This window comes from Tympanuchus pallidicinctus, unplaced genomic scaffold (assembly GCF_026119805.1).
Source record: "Tympanuchus pallidicinctus isolate F22 unplaced genomic scaffold, pur_lepc_1.0 scaffold1, whole genome shotgun sequence".
Taxonomy (NCBI): Eukaryota; Metazoa; Chordata; class Aves; order Galliformes; family Phasianidae; genus Tympanuchus; species Tympanuchus pallidicinctus.
The window spans coordinates 35,542,776-35,561,726 of record NW_026294618.1 but is presented as its reverse complement, the minus strand read 5'-3'; the positions used below and the strand labels follow the sequence as shown (position 1 = coordinate 35,561,726).

The 18,951-nt window shown below is 41.7% G+C and overlaps 1 protein-coding gene and 1 non-coding gene across 7 annotated transcripts in view; one reads left to right on the top strand and one right to left on the bottom strand.

Annotated features, from left to right (window-relative positions):
- Positions 1-6,558: 6,558 nt before the first annotated feature.
- Positions 6,559-6,662, bottom strand: LOC128090194 (U6 spliceosomal RNA). The gene has a single exon (XR_008210860.1). It is a non-coding gene; the product is annotated as a U6 spliceosomal RNA (small nuclear RNA).
- A 5,388-nt stretch (positions 6,663-12,050) lies between these two features.
- Positions 12,051-18,951, top strand: part of MAP3K7 (mitogen-activated protein kinase kinase kinase 7) — a 49,950-nt gene continuing 43,049 nt past the window's right edge. For 3 of the 6 annotated variants that reach the window (XM_052672814.1, XM_052672803.1, XM_052672793.1), the window contains exon 1: positions 12,051-12,257. In XM_052672814.1, coding sequence (XP_052528774.1) covers positions 12,168-12,257 — 90 coding nt within the window. In that variant the 5' untranslated portion in view covers positions 12,051-12,167. Of the gene's footprint in view, positions 12,258-13,294; positions 13,311-18,951 lie in introns of those variants that run through there. The other 3 variants (XM_052672786.1, XM_052672823.1, XM_052672833.1) reach the window with 3 other exon arrangements.

The window sequence follows — 18,951 nt, the reverse complement described above, 5'->3', positions numbered from 1 at the left end:
CTTTCACCGAGCAGTTAGTTTCAGGAAATAACTATAATATAAGCATAAAATTCTAACTGTGATGAATGACACAGACCCAGGCACCAGCAACATATGTGATGCATGACTTCTCCCAGAGTTAAATTACTTGTTCTGAAGAAGCCATGTTCCAGTCAAACTCTTTCAGAAGTCTAATGTGAAAACTTCCTGGAAGAAAAATGACTCCTTTTATATTTGCCTGGATTCCTTTCTTGACTTCCATTTGCTGCAAATTTATTTCTCTAGTTACACTGAATCAAGAGAACAATTGTCTCAGGCATGTCGAATTCTGCCCCCACAAAACGCTTCATAAACTTAAAGGCTATGACATAAACAAACTAACACCAGACTCCTTGAGACGACTTCTCTTATTGCTTTTCTGTAACTGATGTAACGATTAGAGACAGTAATATTCCAGAGTACATTTGAAGAAATAAGGTTATCAAATTCTCTTGCCCAAAGGGAACTATCACCTGCTTTTCTCCATTTCTTTTACACAGTGAAAGAAATTTGTATGATTAAGTAATTGCTGGCAGTCGGGAGAAACAGTCACACAGTTGTCATATTTTAAGAGCTCTATTAAATGAAACTTTCACACTTTTAAAAATAACTTTTTATACACATCTCTGCAGCACTCTTTAACTCTTGCTCCTAATGACATTTTGAGGTATTCTGTACTGCATACTGCCAGTCAGGCTTAATTGGAACGAACAGTGCCAAAGTGTGTATAGTAACTTTCAATTTTATGTTGTGCTGAGAATGAGGAGAATATTTGTTTTTATTTTTGCTGTAAATAAAGAAAGTTTCAACCTTGCTGCATCCATGCTATGGAAAACCTCTTATTAACAGAAAGAAATTCCCCAGGATATGCTTCCTAGTTCTTCAACTGGTGCTCTGTGCCACCAGCCCCATTTACCAGCCCCATGCAGAGGCCTCAGAAATCTCTGGAGGCCTCCAAAGTCACTAAGATAGCTATTGGGTGGAAAGTGGAATCAAACCCCAGGTGTCTAAGTTTGTCATACAAGCTCCATGTACAGCCAGTAGAGAAAGGCATATCTCCAAACAGTAGGTCGTCACATTCTAAATGTATACGGTGGATGGGAAGGAATACCTTCCAAAGATGCCTCTCTCTCTTTACTGATGGTTCTTGGAAACCAGATGCCTAACTTTCAGATCTGGGAGGTCAAGTGACTTTCTCAGAGAAAAGACATGCAAGTCTCAAAGTTAACATTTTAAGTTGTCTATGAATACAGGTATTGATTATATTTGCTTTTTCACCCCTAATCATGAGATCTACATACTAGAATTGTTTACATTCATTCTCCTTCCTCTTCACTAGTAGGGCCCAAGTGATACAGATTTAGATTCCCTCGAGGATGTTAGTCTCTAAGTCTCATCAAGATAAATGAATAGATAACTAAATGGCTTTGAAAATTGGATTTATCTGACCTCAGAATAAAGCAATTTCTGCAGAAGTATTACTTTGCATTTCGGTGCACCTAGTTCCAAGATACAAGAGCAGAATAGCTGCAGTGTGCCATGTAGCTTACCAGAGTGGCTTTGCAGCTGCAGCTCTACTCCATCATGATATGATGCAGTACAAGCTTATCCTTGACAAATCAGACACTGAACAGAAACATCTGCATGCTTTTATTTTCAGGTTTTTAATTGCTTATCTTATGTGTTCTGGTTTAAGGCTTTTGCAAGAAAGAAATAACAAATTGTTTCCTAGATAGAACAAGAAATAAATTACCGCTGTATGAGCCATTATTCTTGAATTGTTTAATCCTGTGCAACAGATTATTCCACTACACTGTGGCACTCCATACACTCACAGGTCTTGCCCAAAACACAGAGGGCTCATCTCTCTATTGTAATATAAATTAAAAGTCATACTTGCAAGAACTTCCTCCTCTTCTCTCAACTCACTAGTCCAAAGTTTAAAGAGATGGAAAAAAGAGATCAATACTCCTTCTTCGGGATGAAAAAAAACCCAAAACATTAAAATCCTCTCTCTAAACTTCATCTTGCACTTCAAAACAAGGCCTTATTCTCATACATCTATCTAAAATGTATTTTTTTCAAATTATGAATCTAGCAGTTCATTTCAATGTACACTCAGACAAAAAAAAAAAGAGACCATGATTAGAATTCATTACATTATTTACACTTTTAATAGCATTAATTTGGCCAACGTAAGATTGAAAAAGACTTCCCTAGGCAATGAATACTGCTTGCTGCTCTCACAGGTAGTTATGTCAAGTAAATGATTTCACTGAGCAGGCACCAGACAGATAAGCAACTTTGGCCCTGATGGCTAGAAAGCTGTTTCAGCTTTCTAATTTAGAAGCATTAACAACATTCTTGTGCCAAAGAAAGTTTCCTGTTGCCTGAACATCATTTTTCCATCAGTGCTGTTTACCTTCCCAATATGTTTATCTTTCCAATCTCTTTCAAAAGAGGCAACATATATCCTCTCTGTTTTGCAGGGTTAAGCATGCCAAGTTGTTTTATTTCCCCTTCCATGGTAAGCCCTCTCTTATCTTGGCCATCTTAGTAGCTTTTCTCTTCAACTGCTTTGGCCATAATGCATTTTTCTTGGAATGCAGACAACCAGTACTGTAGAGGCTTTCAAATGGGGTCTCATATTACCTCGTATAGCTTTATCGGGTATATTATACAAGATATATATATGCTTTTTTTCTACATACATTACTTACAGTACTCATAGTCCTCCTAAAATGTGTTAAAATGTGTGTGTTGTACTCTTCATCTTTTCTCAGTATGTCTTTTACACGATAACTAGATGCTATGAGTCCTCAAGTCAATTCATGAAGTTGAACTCTAATATTTTAAATATTAGTCACTTCCATTTCTCTTGTCCTTGGAGTCAGCTAATTTTTCCCATTTGATATTCTTATCCTCCCCTTCATTAACTCTGCTGTCTAAACTTGTGTCACCAGAAAGTATGTCACTCTTCTAATTCTTTTGTCAACATCACTAATGAAATTATTAAGATTAACAAGGTTGATCTCAAAATTCAATCTTAAAAAAATCTATTAGTAACTTCTTTCCATTCCAGTACTCCCCATTTTATAGTCCCCACTGTCCTCTGATTGTTCCTATAGTCTCCTTACCTACTTTCAGTTCTTTTAATGATTCTTATCATTCTCAGCTTAATTAATAATTTCCCACAAGGCAATAAATCAAATATAACCAAGATAGAATAGTTCTATTCCATTCCTCGTGCCTAAAAATATCACAGAATTTATCAAAAATGGTATTCTGTTAATCTGAGATAATATACCCTTGATTAAAAAAGATGTGACATTTTATCCTACGTACCTCCATGCTCTTTATTATGCCCTCCTACAAGCTTTGTTTTAAAGCCTTGCTTTAAAACTCTCTGAGAGCAGACCATGTATTTTAGTATCTGGATTACTTTGCACCTTTCAAAAATACCTTCTTTATTTTACAGTTATCTGATAACACTTCTGCCTTTCTCTAAATCATCTGCTACTGGAAATTTGTACCATGTCTTTCAGACTTCTTAAATGAAGATCAGCCAGTCTATTGCCATGAGACTTTCATCCCGTGCATGCTAATTCTTTAGCATCCTTTTTCCCTCAACACTTAGCCAGTCAACCATCCCAGCTTCTGGGAAACTGTTAATTTAGTTGTGGGACTCTATCTAGATCATTTCTCACCTTTATATAACCCTTAGTGTACAGTGGATACATTACAACTCTTTCCTTACTCTCTGGGTGGTTTAAGCTGCTGAAAAGCTTTGAGATCTAACATGCTGCAGATTGAGAGGCAGAATACACTTCAAGAACAAATGAGACTACCTGAGCTCCTGTAACATTCATATAAGAGAACTTTTTTTTTTCCTTTTACCAAAGTGAACATAGTTCCTTGCATATACTTGCTCTTATGCATTTATTCTGCAAAGCTTTTTTATTTCTTAAAGCATACTTTTCTTTACAAATGAAAGGCATACTTCAATTCAGGGAATTTGAATAAATTCACAGCCTTTCAGAAGATGTTATGTAGAGTGGGGAAGTCTTTGCAGAAAGGAAAAAGAGAAAATATGAAGCACACTGGGGGTGCTATCATGAAGTATTCAGCAGAAGACATCTCTGTGCTGCATTGCAGAAGTTGCCAAAATACAAAAAGAATAGTCTTAGTGGTGCCCAGTGACAGAATAAGAAGCAATGGGAATAAACAGAAACATAGGAGGAGGTCCAGGTTCCATCTGAATATCATGAAACACTTTTCAACAGCAGAACTAACCAAGAAATGTAACAGATTGCCCAGAGAAGTTGCATAGTACTCTCAGAGGAGCAAGAAGGTTGGATGGTCACAGCCAGAGGGTTGTGGAAAACATTTGTAGGTGAAAATGTAGGTCAACATGCCCAGGTAAAGACCACTGATGAGATGTGTCCCCCAAGGGTCCACGTTAGTATCAGTGCTCTTTAATGTCTTTACCAACAAACTAGACAGTGAGACCAAGCATATTCTCAGCACATTTGCTGGCACTAACCTGAGTGGCACAGCTGATACATTGGAAGAAGGAGATGCCATCCAAAGAGATGGCAAGGGGACAAGCTTGAGAAGTTGGCTCACATGAACCTAATGCAGATCAACAAGCCCAAGTGCAAGGCATCGCACTTGTGTTGGTGTAGTCCCAGATATACATTGAAAGCAGCCCTGTGGAAAAGGACTTGAAGGTCCTGGTGGACAAAAAACTGGACATGAGCAAGCAGTGTGTTCTTGCAGCCTGGAAAGCCAACATCATCCTGGGCTGCATGAAAAAAGAGGTGGTCTGCAGAAAAAGTGAAGTGATTATATCCCTCTAGTATGCACTCATGAGGACTCCTCCAAGCCTGGGTTCCCAGTACAAGAAAGATGTGGAACTGCTGGAGCGGTACAGACAGGGACACGAAGATTATTAAAGGGTTGGAGAATCTCTCCTACAAATACAGGCTGACAAACTGAGGTTGTTCAGCTCAGAGAAGGTTCCTGGGAGATGCCATTACAGCCTTTCAGTCATTAAAGGAAGCTTATTAACAAGAGGGACCCTGACCATTTACACAGTCTGGTAGTGGTAGGACAAGTGAAAATAGTCTTAAACTAAAAGAGGGGAGATTTAGATAAAATATTAGGTGGAATTTTTTTACTCAAAGGGTGATGAGGCACTGAAATAGATTGCCCAGAGAAGCTGTGGATTCCTCATCCCTGGAGACATTGGCCAAATTTGATGGGCTCTGGGAAGCCCAGTCTGGAGAAGGGAAAGTCTGCACATGGCAGAGAGACAGAACTCGAGGATTTTTTAAGGTTCCTTGCAACCCAAATCATGTTATCATTCTATGCACTTTTTTGTGTGTCCCATACTACTGGCTGCTAGGGACCTGCTCTGGCCTATAATCTGCATGGCAAAGGACACTGCAGCTCATCTACAAGCTCTTGTCATTCAGCAACCCAGGCTAAATCCTCTCCTTTTAATTCCTGAAGTTTTCCTAAATACAGTACGCATCCACTTTCCAACACACAAATGAGACAAGGCAAATGATTCACGGTCAGATCTACATCTCGTGTGATGGACTTTAATCACACATGATTTCTGTGAGGTGAAATGACAAAAACTCGCATTTACAAGACAATGTTTCACCAAAAAAAATAATAATCATCCTTGTAAAAAATATAAACTATCCCTGCATTTACAGCTAGAAGGGATTCTTATCATAGAATCATAGAATCACAAGGTTGAAAACAACCTGTAAGATCATCTAGTCCAACTGTCTTCTCATTACCATTGCTACCACAAGCACTAAACCGTATCTCGTAGCTCCTCATCCAGACGCCTCCTGAACACTGTCAGGGACAGTGACTACACCACCTCCCTGGGCAGCCATTCCAGTGCCTGACCACTCTCTGAGAGAAAAAGTTTTTCCTCATGTCTAACCTAAACCCCCTTTGGTACAACTTGTGGCCATTTCCCCGGGTCCAGTTTGTTGCCTGGGAGAAGAAGCCAAATCCCTCCTCATCATAACCTTCCTTCAGGAAGTTGTAGAGTGCAATGAGGTCTCCCCTGAGCCTCCTCTTCTCCAGACTAAAAAATCCCAGCTCCCTCAGCCACTCCTCATAACATCTGTGCTCCAGATCCCTCACCAGCTTCTTTGCCCTTCTCTGGAGATGCTCCAGGGCCTCAATGTCTTTCTTGTAGTGAGGAGCCCAGAACTGAACACAGTCCTCGAGGTGCAGCCTCACCAGTGCTGAGTACAGGGGGATGATCACCTCTGCTCCTGCTGGCCACACTATTTCTAATGCAGGCCAGGATGCCGTTGGCCTTCTTGGCCACCTGGGCACACTGCTGGCTCACGTTCAGCCAACACCCCCAGGTCATGATCAACCAACACCCCCTGGTCCCATTCCTCTTCACAATCATCCAGCCACTTGACCCCAAGCCTACAATGCTGCGTGTTGTTGTTGTGGCCAAAGTGCAGGACCCAACACTTGGCCTTGTCGAACCTCAAAAAAAAAAAAATGGAACGCTTCACGAATTTGCATGTCATCCTTGTGCAGGGGCCATGCTAATCTTCTCTCTATCATTACAATTTTAGTACATGTGCCGAAGCAAGCATTCTTCTTGTAGATATTGTAGATAGTAATTGTTGAGAACATCCAACACCTTCCACCACTTTTTCCATTATCATTCTTCCATTGCTTAAACTTAATATTTTAACAAAAAAAACCCAAACAAACGAACAAAAAAAACCCCACGTATTGAAAGTATGACATAATGTGAAGTTTCCCCTTTAAAAAAAAAAAATAACCTGGCTTTTTTTCTTAATTAGGTCAGAGGAACATACCGATAGCTTGTGCTCTTCTTAAAAAAAAAAACAAAACTCCTACTGTTGCCACATAGGACAATTTTAAGAGAGCTGGAACCCAAAATTTGGCAGAGGGCTATGATAATGAATGCACACTTCTGTCTGTCCTTAACAAACCTGCCTGAATTCTAAGCCGTATGAGCTCATTAAATTTTAGGTAAGATACCCAGACATTAGGACTAAACATCTCATGTCCATTCATCTGGTCACAAAGATTTACTTCTTGCTTAGCATATGACCTACTGCCTATCTTAAACATAGTTCTTAATTCTATTCTACAACAATAAGAACAAGCAGCTCTACTGCAGCTAACTCATGTTTGAGCATTTTTCCATACTCCACCCATATTATCCTGAGATTTAAAACAATCTGTAAGTGATGACCTTCCATGAAATGTAATTTCTTTCAAACATTAGACATGGACTATTGAAGCAGAACACAGTCTTACCCAGTTCTAGATTTTCTCTTCTAACCAAAGCTTTTCTGACAGATGAACAATGCCTGTGATGGATGCAACTCAAGTGTTCTTTTTCCTTCAACATTCAGATGTGTTTGTTGAGTAAATCTTTAAAAACTGTTCTATTTGGGAATGCACAGGTTATACTCAGTCCTCAAACCCAACATACGGCTAATTAAGACTGTGTCAATCAGAAAAGAAAAAAAAGTAACAGCAAAATTTCTGCTTTCTTAAAATCCTATCTGATCTTCACAACACTGACATTTTGATAATGATGACTCCACTTTCACAAAAGAGAGAACTCATTATTTTCAAGATACATATTTCTACATCAATTTCAGAAAGGAAATGAACCTTACGAACAACTGTAATTGGAATGCTTTCCTCTGTGCTTTTAATTCTCATCCACACACACACACACACACACACACACAGAGTTATAGAAGAATCAAACTACTAAAATATAAAAGACAGAAACTATCATTTGGCTGATGTATACCCTCAAGAGAGGTCTATGAAATTAACAGAAAGTCAAATAGTTACTATTACCAGAGACCTCAACCACCATCTAAAGTACCACCACACACTTAGCCATCTTTCCAAAAAGCACTGATGTAGTTCACTTTCCCCAGTGCTTAACACGTGAGCCCAAATCTAACAAAAAAGGTTTTAAGTACAGAATTGTATCTAATACCACACTGAAGACTGTAACTAGGCATTGAGAACAGCAGTTAGATGTACACACATCATTGTCTTCATTCAGTCCCATTTTTGTCTCTGATTGACTCTATGTGTTGTCCTGAATCTCAGTTTTAAGGGTGATAAAAGTACTAAGGAGATCCATCCGTCACTTATCTGAGAGATGTCTAAATGTTAGGAGCCTGTTTTCAACCTGACTTAATCTCCAAAAACCTCAGAAAAGAGATGGAGAGATGGCATTTGTGAACAAAGGGAAGGCGACTGATGTCATTTACCTGGACTTGAGCAAGGCCTTTGACATGGTCCCCCACCACATCCTTATCTCCAAACTGGAGGGATGTGGATTTGATGGGTGGACCACTCGATGGATAAGAAATTGGTTGAAAGGCCGCAGACAGAGGGTGGTTATCAATGGCTCTATGTCCAGGTGGAGACCAATAATGAGTGGCGTCCCCCAGGGGTCTGTCTTGGAAACGGTGCTCTTTAACATCTTTATCACCAGTGATGGAATCAAGTGCACCCTCCTCAAGTTTGCTGACGACAAGCTGAGTGGGGTGGCTGACACAGTGGAAGGAAGGAAGGGGTGCCATTCAGAGAGACTTCAACAGGCTGGGGAAGATGGGCCCAGGTGAACCTGATGAGATTCAACAAAGCAAAGTGCAGAGTTTTGCATTTGGGCCAGAGGAATCCCAGGCATCCATGCAGAGTGGAAGGAGCAGTCCTAGAAAGCAGCCCTGCGGAGAAGGACCTGGGGGTCTTGATAAATGAAAAACTTAACATGAGCCAGCAATGTGCCGTTGCAGCTCGGAATGCAAATGGTATCCTGGGCTCCATCAGAAGAGGGGTGGCCAGCAGGGACAGGGAGGTTATTGTCCCTCTCTACTCCATCCTTGTGAGGCCGCATCTGGAGTACTGTGTCCAGATCTGGAGCCCCAGTAAAATAAAGACAGAGAGCTGTTGGAGAGAGTCCAGAAGAGAGCCACGAAGATGACCAGGGGACTGGAGCACCTCCCCTATGAGGATAGGCTGAGGGAGCTGGGCTTGTTCAGCCTGGAGAAAAGAAGGCTGTGGAGTGACCTCATTGCAGCCTTTCAATACCTAAAGGGAGCCTACAAACAGGAGGGGAATCAACTCTTTGAAAGGGTAGAGAAAAGCAGGACAAGGGGAAATGGTTTTAAAGTTAAGGGAGGGAAGATTTAGGTTGGATGTCAGAGGGAAGATCTTTACAGAGACAGTGGTGAGGTACTGGAACAGGTGCCCAGAGACGTTGTGGGTGCTCCGTCCCTGGAAGTGTTCAGCGCCAAATTGGATGGGGCCCTGGGCAGCCTGGTCTAGTATTAAACGTGGAGGTTGGTGTCCCTGCATGTGGTAGGGGCATTGGAGATTCATGATCCTTGAGGTCTCTTCCAATCCGGGCCATTCTGTGATTCTGTGAAACTCATTCTTAATTTTCAAAAGCCAATAGATTGCACACTGAGTACCTAAGATAGTAACAGTAGCTGCCCATGCACTAGCGGTGTACTTTTCGATAAGTTGTCAGGATCAGGTACAAATGTGTTCATGTGTCATGAGGGCCAGGTTGGGTAATAGGAAAAGGTATTTTGCCACTGGGTGGTGGGTATGGAACAGGCCCCCTTATGGTGTAGTCATGGTCCCAAGCTCACAGAGTTCGAGAAGCATTTGAACACTATCAGACATCCAGCTTGATTTTGGCATTGTTCTGTGTAGTTTCAGGAGTTGGACTCAGTGATCCTCGTGGATCTCTTCTAAGGGGGATATTCTATGATGCAACGCCACAGAATCATGGAATGGCATCGGGTTGGAAGAGACTTTAAAGATCATCTAGTTCTAACCCTCCTGCAGAGAACTCCATGTGACACAGCGATAAAGATTGGCACTAACAGTGCCTTTCATACAGGCAAAACAAAAAAAAAAACCTAAAAAAAAAACCAAAAAACAAAAAAAAACCTAACCCCCCCCCCCCCCCCAAAAAAAAAAAAAACACCAAAACAAACAAACAAACAAAAAAACCCACCTGAGTATAAGCAGGTGCTAATTCTTAATTATCCAGAGACTACAAGTAAACCTGACTATAATACCCAAGAAACTAGGAGCTATGAAAAATCCCACTTCTGGATGATGCAGATATTAATTAGATTTTGTGATAAACTTTTCCATTTCTAACCCATACATCTTTAGATCTTTCTAGAGAAAAAATATATTGAAAAAATCAAGAAGTAACAAGAATTCAAAGTAATCAGGATGTGAGTCTGTTCCCCATGCAGACAAATGTCACTTGCACGATGCAATCACACCAAACCAGCCTGTTCCAGAGACAAGTTTGATCATGTCTGCAATATAGTCAATTGGTGCATGCACCCCAACAGTTTATCAGGGGATTTATGGGCTGCTGGACAAGTAACTAAAGCTGATTAAAAAGTCATGAGGGGAGCAAACAACCTAAAATGGCAACACACACACAAAAAGCAATAACTGTGACAAGAGTGCTTTTATTTCACTTCTAACAACATCTGAGTCACCATGATGGTAGGTTATTGCACATATTCCTCCTCGTTCATCTCTTTCCTAGTTAATTGATTAAACAGCTTTTTCAGGCTCATTCTGTAAATCTGCTCCCCGTCCCATTTACTTGACATCACTGTGAGGTACATTTTAGCAAGAAAGCCAATAATCTCACCAAATCTACTAAAATTACATGCTATTAACAGTATTTTACAGTAGCATAACTTCTACACGTAGAACGGAGGCTAAACACATGGCATTGGAGCATAGTTATTTCAGTGAGACACAGGAGTCACTTCATCTACCATTGGTTTCACACTGTAGGTAGCTCTAAACGCTAACCTTGGGAGATTTGTCACCAAGATATGGATGCCTTACTCAAGCCTGCAGTGCAAGCAGGCAACCGCTGCTGGGAGGGCAGGCTCGGATTTCCCGTGGACAGGAAAGGGAGTGGTGGAGGTGTGCGTTCATTCCCGAGTCCTATCCCTTTTCTGCTATGTGTTTACACCAGTAAATTACCGTCTGCTCCCCAGCCGCCCTCCTACACACATATTTTCGTGAGAAAGTGCTGCTGTACAGCACGGGTGCCGCACTGCGCTTCTGCCTTCAGAAAAAAACACAAGTCCCAAGATGCACGTCTACCACGCGTATACCTCCTTCATAAATAAACGCGCACACACACGTCAGGAACAGGCACGCTCAAAATTTCAGAACTTTGTAGAGGTGAAACGACGGGGATCCGTGCGCCCCCCAAGGGCCGCCTCTCACTGCCCAGCCGCTAAGATGGCGGCGCCTACCTCGGCCCCCAGCCCTCCGCGTCCCCCAGACAACCCGCACTTCTCCCTGCCGGCTCCGGGACGGGAACCGGGACAGAGACACCCCACCACCGCCCGCCCCTCGCGGCGCCAGCGCTGCAGGAAGAGGAAGCGGGGCCGGCTGAGCTCCCCCTGGCGGAGCCGGGCGGCGGGACGGGGGGCGGAGCGGCGGCACCGCCGCCAGGCCATGGCCCCTCCGCGGCCGCCTGAGTAGCAGTGGCTGCCGGCGCGCTTCCACTTCCCGCCCCCTCCCCCTGCGCTCCCTCCCCCGCGTCCCCAGGCCGGGGCGGCAGGAAGCGGCTCTGATGTCAGCAGCGGCGGCCGCGGCGCGGCTCTGAGCGGCTCCCCCACCCCCGCCGCGGCCCCTCGCCCGCTGCTGCCGCCGGGGCGGGCGGAGGCGGCCGGCTTCGGCCCCAGGGGCGCCCCCTTCCCTCCGCCGGGGACGCGCAGCCGAGGCGGCTCCCGGGCGCCGGAGAGGCCGCGGCCTAGGGCGGCCGGCGCAGCGCGGCGCGGTGCGGGAGGGCGCGGGATGCAGAGCGGCGGCGCCGCCGCCGGCGGGGCCCCCGCCCGCCGCCACTGAGGCCCGCGGCCGCCGCGGATGCGGCCTCGCCCCGCGCGGCGGCGCCTCGGCCAGGCCCTCGCCGACCTGCGCCCGCGCGGAGGGCGGGAGCCGCCGCCTCGCCCCGACTAGAGCCGGCCCGGCCCGCCGAGCGCGGCCCCCGGCCTGCCCTGGCCTCTCCTCCCCCAGGTGAAAGAGGAGGGATGTCCGCTGCCGCCTCCGCTGAAATGATTGAAACCCCCCCCGTCCTCAACTTCGAAGAAATCGACTACAAAGAGATCGAAGTGGAAGAGGTGAGTGGCAGCCCGGCCTCTCCCGGCGCGGCCTCGCGGAACGGCGCCTGCCTCAGGGCCGCCCGCTGCGGGACCGCCTGTCCGCGCCGCGCTCCGTGCTCGGAAGGGACCGCGGCGCTGCGGAGCTCCCGGCGCGTACCTGTGTGCCTGTCTGAGAGCTAGAGGCTTTGGCGCCGGGCAGGAAAAGGCGTGCAGGTGCCAGGTCCCTCGCTTATTTCGAACATGAAAGCGAGGGGCTGCAGTGTGGGCTTTTATTTTAGCAGGGTGTGCTCGTTCCGGGCTTCAAAATTCCCAGAACGTCACCCGTTTTAGTACGGAGAGTTGTCAAGCACTGTCACAAGGGGGAACTGTTATTTTCGTTGTTCCTTTCAAATCTCTGTCTCTGCATTCTCTTTTTGTCACTTCACTGCATCGCTGTGTGTATGTTCATCCCATCAGTGCCAGAGATTTCCCAAAGTTACAACTCCAACAGTCATAAGGACAAACATCTTTTAGTTTTTAATGTACGCTGACTATGTTGCACTTGTGGATCTGTAACATTTCATCTGTAACTTGTCACTGTTACCCAGGAAGTGGCACTGGGTTACCTTGTAGCATAGCATATCTCCCTCTTCTGTACAAAGCTTCACAGTGAAGTGACTCTCTGAAGTTCTTTGAAGTTGTAACCGTGGTACAGTGCAGAATTTCATACCTGCTGTTTTGTCTCCTGGATTTCTTGTAGAAGCAAAATGTGTGGGAGCTGGAAAAGCTTGACTCCTTTACTCAAACATATACGTCTGTTGCAGGGGTGTTCAAATCTCAGAAACACACAGAATATTCCCATTGGATTTCTCTCCTCAGTTTAACTGTTGTAAAATGAGAGTGTTTTGTGTTGTTTGGGAACCAAAAGTATTTTTTCATTTGATAATATGTTGATGTTTGTACATCGCTTTCTAATGGACAGGGATCAAATCACATTTTTTCAGGAGAAATTGCTTTCCTCACCTAAAGAAGAAAATAAAGTTGGTAGGAATTTAGCCAGCCTGAAAAGGTGTCCAGTGATGGCTCCTGAAAGTGAGTAGCACAAATAATGCCTTACACGTAACACTTTGAATGAGTAAAACACTGTGCAAACCTTTAATCCTCACAGCACCCTTGGGAAGACTGTTATCACGGGATATATTTCCATTTACATGTAGGAAATGTGGACTTGCATAGTGTGTAGTTGGTATAACTGGAATTTACCATTCTGAGTTTCAGCATTCAGGGCATGGATATGCCCTACATACTTGCCATACTAGCACCTGTGGAGACAGGAATGTATCTACAAAAATGTATGTAGAGATGATGCTTAAGCAGCAGTTTGTGCTTTATTTAATGTGATTGTTGCATTATCCTCAAAGTAATATCTCTTGGAAATGACAAATCTCATGTAATATAAGCAAGGGAGCCTTGATGAAGTGTTCTTGTCATGAGGAAGGCTGCTGACAGCTGTTGTAACATTTTGAGTTATGCTTTTTATACCTGTCCTACAAGAAACTCTTATTTGGCAGCGGGGCTACCATAGCGCTGAATACAGTCTAAATGTCATTGCACAGTGAAAGAATTAAGATCTACCTTACAATGAAACAGGTGGATTAACGAAAGCGGGGTCTAAGCATGGTTCTTACCTGTGATTTTTCACAGGTGCAATTCGTGGTGCAGTTTCCAACAGTTTTACAGTCATAACAAAACATACACTGCTGATGAAAAATTTCAGTCCTCTCAGTGCAGGTTTCAAAGGTTTTTATCTGGCTATAAGTACTCAAAATGGTCTATTTTTTATGTACCTGATGAACTTCAGATGTTTTGAAATGGAGTGTCAACAGATCTACAGTGGAAACTCAAATGAATGCTTGTATAATCATAGCTTTGCTGTTGTATTATCAAGGCTGTCTTGTCAGCAGATAGCAGTTCCACTCTGCCACGGGTTTATTAATAGATATGGAAGTTCTGAAATACTTGTAGGCACTGAGTCCTTGCTAATAAACGTGAGATCTACAAGTACACTTCCATTTAGATTTAGCTGATCTTATCAAGAATATACCACATTTTGTTTTTTCTGCCACACGTGTGACTATATAATGCAGCTATCCTGCAGTGTTACTTCCCATAAGTCAAACATGTCTCCAACCAAGCAGTCTTTTCATTGTTAAAAGAGCTTAGACCAAAGCAAAATACGGACATAATTATTAAGAATGAGTTGGAGTTAAATCAAAATTGATGTGTCACAGTGGAAGCATGTTCAAAAGTAGAAGGGGAAAACCAGTTCAGAACTTAGGCTCAACAGAAATGTTCCCTACTTTACCGTGCAGTTTTTGTTTTGTTTTGTTTTGTTTTTACTGTGTGAACATCGTTTCGAGTTTTCATCTATTATATAGACAAATCACTACAAACTGAGCAAGTAAAACTACACAATTTATCTGAAGACTTAATATAAAGGAAATCAAGTTTACAAGAAAAAGCCAAGTTAGTCTGTTTTTAAAATATATGATTTGTATATAGCTGAAGTAATATTTTCTGCTCTTCTTAGAGGAATTCACATCTAAGCAGTGCCCGGACTTTGGTTCTGAATCATTCTGACAAGCTGCTCCCTGCCACTCTTTCCTGAAAATCCACAGCCCTTCCTCCATCATGTAACTTGATGACAGTGTCATAGATGACCAAAATGCAAACCTCTTCATCACATGACGTGTATGATTTAGATTGCACAACCAGAAGGTGCACATCTGGTCATGTATGCTGTGGTCCTGCCCAGGCACTGCCTGTTGAAAATCATCACCATGTTTATTCAGTTGCAAGTTAATTTACACCTCCATTAGTTCAAAACTATTTTAAAGTGTTTTGAATGCTCTCGTGATGAAGGAAAAGTATTGAAGTTTGCATTCAGTGATCTGATTGAATGGTAGTTAATTCAAAGGGAGTGTAGGGGAATATTTTCTTTAAGATGAAGAGGTAAGCTTTCTAAATAGTGATTTTAGCAAACCTAATTAAGGTGCTAGCAGCTGAGGGGTCGGTTTACCTTCATTAGATATTTTTGAAATAGGTGAATAATTTCACCAGCTATCTGAGAAGTGTGCTGAAAATTCTGTTATGATCCTTGAAATCTGGGAGCAGAGCACTTTAGAGACATGTAGAAGGAATTCAGTGAGACAAATCATTTTTACTCTCCTTTATAGTAGTTAACTTTATAAAGTTAATGAGATGCAATGACCAGGTTTATTCCTTGAGTTGCAAGGCAACATTGGATTGTGTAAATTACTGTTACTAAAACTGTCACTACAACTGTGTAATACTTGATGTTTTTATAAAAATGGACCCTGGAGGATTGTATTTGGTTATAGAATACTTGTTCCAGAAATCTTCACAACTGGAAGGAGCATGACTGCAGGTGTGAGCTGAGATCTGAACTATACTCTTGGATATCTGATTTAAGTAAAAAAGGCTTACTTTCTAGAGAGTTCAAGGTAGTCATTAGGAATCCATTTGAAGTTACTCACATCTGCAACATCTCACCTTTTCCAGAAAGTAAGCCTTTAAGGTGCAAAGGTGGGTGTCCCAAAGCAAAGCTGAAAAATGAGTAGGTGGCGAAAGCATAAGACAGAATTCCTGTGATTCAGTCTAAATGTATTTCTGATGTAATTCATAGGAGTATTTTATTTTTTTTAATATCCGTAAAGATTCTCATCGTTCATCTACATGAGAAAATAACTGAAATGAAAACTGGAGTGTGAATTGATAGGTGAAGCTACAGAGCATCAATTTTGTGTGGATGAAATGTAGCTTGAAATAAAGTGTTAGAAAGCTGCTAACAGTCTGTTAAAGCATTAATGTATGACTTCACATCTTTTTCTACGCAGGTGTCTGTTTTCAGTGGATTGATTTGCATCTTTTAAAATATAGTGCTATTTCACGCTCAGGAAGAATGCTTGGGAAAGAAACTTTGCAGGCTCTTGTATGCCAGTAGCAAAAGCAAGCTTTATTTATGAGATAATAATAAACATCTGTGCTTGATGTAGCAGGTAATGTCACAACTGAATGACAACGTAACTGCTGTCAGAAGGGTGGGGGAAGAGTCTTTCCCTAGGAAAAATAGAACAATGAAGCAATCTTCATGTAACCCTTACTTGTCCCACCTTTTGGATTCTAGAACTGCTTTACTGACTGCATGATGATTATTTCAAAGACCGTTACTGTACCAGGCTGTACTGGACCAGCAAACCAGCAAACTCATGTTGGAGTCCTTTACCTTGAGTGCTGCTTTATGCAGCATTTTGTCTAAAACTAGGATCTCCCATCTATGCTGCTGTAACAGAACAAAATGATCAATACTAAAACATGGGACAGATATTTTATTAATATTTTAAAATTACTGCTCATTGTAATTATTTCAATTCTTGAGGCTGTCAGTATGTAGAAAGTTGGAATGAAAGTATAACCTGATAAACTGTTATCTTTGCATAAGGTGAACATGTTTCTTAGAATGAGTGAGCTATCTACGTGCAGGGAGTTGCATATTTAAGCAAAAAAAAAAAAAAAAAAAAAAAGAATTTCTGGAAGCACTCATAACATTAGAAACAACCATAATGGTATTTTGATATTCCATAAGCATGTTCTGAAGAAGCTGAAAAGAGGGTGATTTCTTACAACGGAACTGAACTCAATTTAGCCAAATAGCTAAATAACGGCTGTACAGTGTTGGCCAACTCCAATAGATGATGCCTTAGTAAACAAGGACTGCCTGTGTCAGTTTGTGGCAAACGCATATTAAGTATATTTGTTAAGAGTGCAAACTGTTTTTTATTCACTGCTTTTTCCGTAATTAACCTTTTTTCTTATAATGTTTTGCATAACTTAAGCTAGATACAACATCTACATGTCGGTAGGATTGCTCATGTTTTGTTGTGTTTTTTTTTTTTATTTTGGAGTAGTGTGACTTTGTTGTTGTTGTTTGCTGTATCAATCCCAAAAAGGACAAGAAATCTTTGGAGTTGGGCACTAATACAAATAAACTCAGCCCATCAAAGAACTTGTCTGTAAGAATTGGCAGATCTGAGTTCCTTCATAATAGTGCTGCCAGAGTACTGGCCACAGTCATTCATGGCATGGGGCCGATTTGCTTCAACCTGCTTAATAAAGCATAACAAACACAGGGGAACAGAAGTTGGAATTTGATGCTGCCCTAAATGAATGATAGAAAACTTAGTATGTATTCCAGGGCCTCTACACTGGGTTTTGTGGGATCTTTTGTAGCTTTTTTTGCATTGTCTAATTTTTTTTCTCCATCTTTTATTGTGTATGAAGCTTGAGGGTTCCAAATGTTTCACTGAATCTTTCGTTTCCAAATATGCCAGCAATAAAAAAGATGGACAGACATTAAAGATACTTTAGAGACTGCTGTTTGTCTGGAAGCATGGGTTTTGTTCCATTTTGTTAATTTGTAAATGCCTGTCTTGCTTCCCATAATCATAAACAAAAGTGTAGTGTAGATGCTGCAAATGATGAAGACAGTTCTCCAAGGAATACTCTGTATGCTAACTAGGGAGTTATTATATTTTATTGCTGTCTGGCATATTCAGCAATGTCTTTTTAGAAAGAAAAGCACCAAGCATCCAACATACAGAGCTAAATGATGTGGAAATTTCATGGGTAGGAATAAAAACTATTTCTGTTTTTTTGTACTTTTAAATGAATAGAAAACAGCTGATATAAAATTGAAGTTAATCTTTGTAAGGTTTTGACATCTGATAGAATAGTGCTTCTGAATACATATAGTTTCATTGATGCAATTTTCTTATTCATTTAGGGAACACTGCACTTTTCATGTCCCCTGGTACAAAATACATCCTTAGTATATCTGCAGTTTCTTCCTCCATGATTTCTAGTCTACATTCTTAGCAGTGGGTATGGTCTACATACTTACCAGTCAGTATCATGTATCTTTGTTTACGTACAGCATTTGATACTATTTGTACACAGAGGCAGAGGTAATATTTGTTCCATGGATCTTGTATGGTTCATATTCTTTAAATAAGACTCTAAATACACTATCTGGAAAACATGCAAATGGCACTCTTTTGCTATGTTGTTTTGTCACACGTTAAAACATAACTTTTTACTGGTATGAGTTTTATAGAGAGAAGAATATATTCAGGTACAGTCTTTTTGGTCTGTAAAGCTTTTCAAGCATTTCTGATAGTTTAAAATGTCTGTGTCAAGTAACTCAGTGATTCTCAAGAAACTATTATGTGGATTAGTAGAAGCACCAGTGTTCTACTTCTAAACCTATAATCTGCCTTGTATTTTCCTTTTCTATCTTCTAAGATATTTAAAGGGCCAAAGTCTTTTACCAAAAGAATGTGTTTATTTTTAGATCATTTTCCAAACATACACGGTGCCACGGATCAACTGCTGTTTATTGATTTGTTGTGTCAATAATTCCATTAACTGTGCTTCATATAATTCAGAATATGCGCTACTGCCCAAACATATGGTGTGGCACCAACAGCAGGGGACAAGAAGGAATGAGCATGAAGAAATTAAAGTTCAGACAGCGCTTCCCTCATATGCTATTAAGTTACTTAGTTCCAGCACACGGTGTTGAAGGAAACTTTACTTAGTGCCTTTGTTGAACTGTTCTGACAGATTCCAACACTTAGTCCTTTAAATAATAAGT